Source organism: Anomaloglossus baeobatrachus, chromosome 2, assembly GCF_048569485.1.
Source record: "Anomaloglossus baeobatrachus isolate aAnoBae1 chromosome 2, aAnoBae1.hap1, whole genome shotgun sequence".
Taxonomy (NCBI): Eukaryota; Metazoa; Chordata; class Amphibia; order Anura; family Aromobatidae; genus Anomaloglossus; species Anomaloglossus baeobatrachus.
The window spans coordinates 170,548,287-170,554,286 of record NC_134354.1 but is presented as its reverse complement, the minus strand read 5'-3'; the positions used below and the strand labels follow the sequence as shown (position 1 = coordinate 170,554,286).

The following is a 6,000-nucleotide window of genomic DNA, read 5'->3' as shown; positions in this document are numbered from 1 at the left end:
GAGCAGAATGTTCCCCATTGGCTGGGAGAGCAATGCAGTGACCCGAGCTAATATCAATGGGTCAGCCCAGGTCACTGCAGGGGATGACAAGTGCTGCTGTCAGCGAGGTACATTACCTGCGCTGATCTCCTGCACTGCCGACAGCACCTGTCACTGAGTTCAATGACCGCCGCCTTCACAGCCAAGTATCGCGAGAGGCCCGTGACGTCACCGCTAGTCAGTCTCGGGTCGGAAGCGAGAGAAGGTGATGTGACAAGTGGCGGCCATGGAGGACAGTGACAGCGCTGAGGTCGGGATGGCGGGACTTCATCACCGCAGGTAAGCCGAGCGGGACCATGTGTGTGTGTGTGTGTGTGTATACGTGTGTACATGCCGCGGGCAGGAGGGGGCGATGTGAGCTGAGCGGGGAAGTGTGGGCTTCCTGCACATAACTAAGATAAACATCGGGTTACTAACCAAAGCGCTTTGCTTGGATACCCGATGTTTATCTTGGTTACCAGCTTGTGGCAGGCTGCCAGCGATGGCTCCTGCACACTGTAGCTGTAAAAAGCCCTGCTTTTTGCTGCTAGAACCGTTCTCGAACGTATCTAGAACTATCGAGCTTTTGCAAAAAGCTCGAGTTCTAGTTCGATCTAGAACAGCCCCCAAAATCACTCGAGCCTCGAACTGGAGAACCTCGAACCGCGAACCGCGCTCAACTCTAATCCTGTGGCATCATATTTTGTTTCTCCTTTAAAAAAATGCACCCAAAAATGCACAGAGATGCGGTAAAAATGCAGCAAAAATGCATATGGTTTTTTTTTATGCGTTTTTCAGCCAGTTTGCATTTTTCGCTGGAGAAACAAAACTGCAGTGTGCGCACATACCCTGAAATCTTCAGTTTCTTCAGCCTGATTGATACGTAATGTCCTGCATCATAATAAAAGAAACCTTAAACTTGTATATTTTGTATGATATTCTAAACCTATTATGTGATAAATCCAGCAATTATGTCGAAAACCTCCAGTGCTATCAAACAGGTATTAAATGGGCTACATGCATTTACTTGCTGTTCTATAAATCTTCTGGATATATAAAATATGCATGCCTTTCTTTGTCTCTTGGAGCTCTACGGCATAAAAGAACTACACAAAATACTGGGATACAGGAGTAGAATTGTAGTGAGTATATCTGGGATTAGCTATATGTGTCAGCGCAGGGAAGTAACATAGACGTCTGTGAATAATACATTCAGTATGATAGGATTCTTTCTGTGTAATAGCAAAAAGTGATATGTATTTGTGAGCTCGGAAATCGCTAAGTGAAAGTCTGTGACAGCATGCCCATGAATTATATATCTGCAAGGGACAGCTGAAGGAAAGCTGTACTGTACAGGCAGGCTTTTGTACTGAGCTTGGACCAAATGTGCGATAAAAGAAAAGAAACGAAGAATAAAGAACCATTTTGAGGTGAGATTTAGGTCAAGATATACAACATTTGAATAAGAAGCTTAGCTCCGGAAAGAAAAAAAGCAGCCTTTTTATCAGGCATGGTGAATGAGCCTGGCATCCCTATTGGATGTTACTATATACGCTGTTATTGGGTAGTGACATAGGAAGGAAGGCGTGCAGAAAAAAAAAAATCCTTCCTGGTTTCTATGGCAGTAGAGAAAAGGTCAGAGAACTGGAATAACAAATGTTTGCTGCGTGCAGCTCACTCGGATCCTGCAGCTCTGGGCTCGGAGGAGCTGGCACAGCCCAGAGAATGACACATTTCTCAGTATTATGTTGGAGAGGGGGGAAGCAGCCTACAGAGCAGAAAAGCCTCTGCTTTATGTGTCATCTGGCTCTATGCAACTACGTTATTGTTAGATATTTGCTTCCACTGTGGATTTTGTGCCAGCTGCTAAGACCAGCACTATAGGTGCTAGCAAATACGGTCCATTTTCGAAAGTCAACACTAATATTTAAATCAAAAAAGGTCTATGGAGCCTCTGTTAGGACTCGACATAGAAAATAGCCAGATATTCCTCCAGGAAGGACCTAGCCAAGGAGTGGCTCTGTTAAGGAGACCACCATAACCACCATATTAAGTGTCTCTTTTAGTCAATATCCAACTCTTTGATGAGTTTAAAGATATGACAAGGGAAATACCAAGGCCAGGTATCCATCCACAGACAGCTGTTTTGGGGTATTGCCCCTCATTAGTGTGGAGTACGATTCTGGCCAGGTGGGAGCAATGCCTAGTAGACTAGCAAGACAAAACAATCACTGATCTTGGGGAGACCAGCCAGAGAAAACACTGCCAGCAGCCAGCAAAGGCGCTCAACACAGTGAAATCCTAGGTGCATTGCTGCCTGGGACGTATGCAAATCAAAAAAGGTCCGTGGAGCCTCTAATATTACACTAATATTTACAAACAGAACCACAATCTTAGTTTCTGGTTAATATAAAATATTAATGCCCACATTGCAGCTGACTGTGATTATGGCCATATTTTCTCTATAACATGTGCCGTGGCATAGGTGGTAAATATATAACACATGACAAGACATACTGTAAAGTAAAATGTAAATGTACCATTCTATATATGTGCCACACAATTGTCTGCATACTGATGGAAGCCAACATTTATTCCTAGCATAATAATAATAATAATATTCACTTATATAGCGCTATTAATTCCATAATGCCTTGCGTACATTGGAAATACTGTCTCCATTAGGGCTCACAAGCTATATTCCCTATCAGTATGTTTTTGGAGTGTGGGAGGAAATCTGAGAATCCGGAGGAAACCCACACAAACACGGGGAGAGCATACAAACTCCTTGCAAATGGTGTCCTTGGTGGGATTTGAGCCCAGGACCCCAGCGCTGCAAGACTGAGCGCAAACCACTGAGTCACCAAGCCACCCGAGAAGAATATTTACTGGTTATCTTTGTATAGATAGTATCTTTTCTGATGTTTTTTGCTATTATTAACACTAGAACTACTGAGGTAGTCATCTTGACTACTTTGCACCATGTATTTCTATATAGGTGTCACGAGTCCAGTAGTTCTAGTGTTAAATTTAGCGCAGCAGTCTTGTAAAAGGAATTCTATCACTAGGATTTTGCTAACTAATCTGAGAGCAGCATAATATAGGTAGAGAAACCCTATTCCAGTGATCTGTCACTCACTGGGCTGCTTGGGGTGGTTATGATTAAAAATCTTGTCCACTACTTTAACAGTAGGATAGATCATTGATGTCTGAAGGGTGGGGATGCGACTCCCGACATGCCCGCCAATTAGCTGTCCCAGGTGGACTGTTCTGGTACAGAGCTACACAGTAATTGTGTCAATTTTTATAATAGCCACAGCTGGGTTCTGCATATCCGCCCCCTATTCAAATCAATAGGGGGCAGAGGTGCACTACCCATCTGTGGCCACTATTCCACTGTCCATGGCCACTAGTCCATCAGCAAAGCTGTGCTATGCAGCTCCATAACTGAGCCGTGATGGCCACCACCAACACCGGGAACAGCTGATCGGTGGGGATGTGGCCAATCAGACATTGATGACCTATCTTAAGGATAAAGCATCAATGTTAAAATAGTGAACAACCTCTAAATATTTTTATCAGCAGGCGGTAATCCAAGAGGACTAGTAACCCTGCTGTAATCTAGTTCTATATATTCATGAGCTAGGTATAGCAGCACTCCCACCACTGATTGACAGCTTTCTGTTTATGCACAGTGTACACAGAAAGCTTCCAATCAGTGGTGTGGGTGGGGTTATACAGAGCTGATCAATCAGAGAATTGGCATCAGAGATTATAGTGATTTTATTTCTATCAAAACTGCAATAATTAGTCAATTAAGTGACCCAAGGTTGGAATAAGGGTCTTCATCTCTTCCCCGGGGCAGCAAAAACGTGGTAACAGACGTATATTTTCTTAAGTCATATTAATCATAATAATATATTAGTGCATGAACAGTCAACGGGATACTCAAATGTCCAGAAATAATAAATTGACAACATATACTGATTTAAGGAAATGCAAAAAAGAAGAATTTTGACTCCATATGCTGCCGAATGTTAATGACACAAATACACCTGTAAATATGGCTGCATATGAGATGGAATATATATAATTGCTTCTGTCAATTGCAATTTTGCAACCTTTTTTCTGAATTTTAACATAAGGCACCATGCTAATGATCACTGAGCCCATAGATGACAAAGGCATGAGACTAATGATACACGTGACCAAGAGATCCTCACTGTGCGCGTCCTAAAGATAAAGACTGTAGAATCATGAATTATCCCCTAATCTTCATATAACAAATGCCCTGTTGTTTCTTTTCATTCAAAAATTAAATAAAATTGTAAAGAAGACGAAGTTATTGTCTTCTCTGGCACTTAACCTTGATACAAAGCTTTGCTATTTTGCTGTCATTTTTCTAGAACACAATGCAGCATCTGAATCTGTCCTTTTCTGCCTGTGGATTTCTTGGCATTTACCACTTGGGGGCAGCATCTGCTTTTATAAAACATGGTCAGAAGACATTGAATATCGTAAAGGTCTTTGCTGGGGCTTCAGCTGGATCCCTGGTTGCTACAGTGCTTTTAACAGCACCACACAAAATACAGGTAATTAAAGGTATAAGCTGAGAGTTCAAATAGCCAGCCAACACTTGGAGATATAGAGATAAATCTTTATCAGGCCCTCTGACTTAATAACTTGTTTACGCTGTTAATTAATGTTTTTTGATCAAATTAAATAATAATTACATCAAAACACGAAATATGAACCTAAATGCATTGAAATACATACATGAAGATAACGGCTTGGAGAATGCAGACATCAATTACTGATGCCTATATTAGAAAAATGTTAAAAACACAAACATTCTTTATTACAAATGTGATGTTACCGTGAAGGTCAAACTGAAGGTTAAAATGTATTATCATTATAGGAAGAGATTGTATGAGGCCTAAGCCACACGGCATGAAAATCGGACCAAGTGGAGTGCTATAAAACATCGCATTCCACTCGGACCAATATTGGCCTGTGTGTCAGCACACATGAGCGATTATTTTCTCAGCCCCAATCGGACCGAGAAAACAATCGCAGCATGCTGTGACTGTAATGCGAGACTTTTTCTCTCACATCCATTCAAGTCTATGGGGCAAGAGAAAGACGCACTGCACTCGCGGTACACCGGTGTACTGCGAGTGCGAGAATGCAATAGTCAGCTACGGAGGAGAGAGGGAGATAAATCCCTCCCTCTCCTCCTTCATGCCAGCCCACCCCTCCTCAGCACTGGCCCGCCCCTCCTCAGAGCTGGCCCGCCTCTCGCAACTGAGGTCCAATAGCATGATCGGACCTCAGTCGCAGGGATATTTGCATGACACTCGGCTCCTGCTGTGCTGCCAGCATGAGCCGAGTGTCATGCGAGGTCGCATTAGTCCCCGTGTGGCCTCGGCCTAAGTCTATTGTTCGGAATTACAATATTGTATTAAAACGGTTGTTCAAACCTTGTAAAATCCTTATTAAATGCTCAAATCCCCCGAATAAAATAGAAAGAACCTATACTCAAGACCCATACTGGCACATTTCCAGTAGCAGATATTTATCTGACATTTACATGTGATATGAGCGCTGCAGCCAATCATGCACTGATGGCCCTCAGTTCTCATACTTCACTTGGATGTCCAAGGTTCATCAAAGAGAAGTAAGAGCAGAGCAGCCCATTGGCAGCCATTGAATGGCTCCTGAGCTATATGACATAACAATGTCATTCAAGCCCTGGGCCGACATTGCTGCAACAGTATTATAGTATATAGACCTCAATGTGGTGGTAAAATAATTAGTCATAAAAACAAAAAATTACCAATCTTTCACCACCCTATAGGGTAAAATGCCACTTTTATTAATATTATTTTAAATAAATGCTATATAAAATAAGATTTAAATAATTCCTCATTGCAGGAACAGAATAGGTATGGGAGGTGAGTGTAATTTTTTCATAATTTACTT

General features: G+C 42.2%; 1 protein-coding gene across 2 annotated transcripts in view; it reads left to right on the top strand.

The window, feature by feature from the left end:
• The first annotated feature begins 1,367 nt into the window (after positions 1-1,367).
• The window catches only part of PNPLA4 (patatin like domain 4, phospholipase and triacylglycerol lipase), a 93,149-nt gene continuing 88,516 nt past the window's right edge, over positions 1,368-6,000 (top strand). The window contains exon 1 of one of the 2 annotated variants that reach the window (XM_075333484.1): positions 1,368-1,448. Coding sequence is in view for 1 of the 2 variants with exons in the window: in XM_075333483.1 (XP_075189598.1) it covers positions 4,431-4,610 (180 nt within the window). In the remaining variant the exon portion in view is untranslated. Of the gene's footprint in view, positions 1,449-4,428; positions 4,611-6,000 lie in introns of those variants that run through there. The other variant, XM_075333483.1, reaches the window with a different exon arrangement.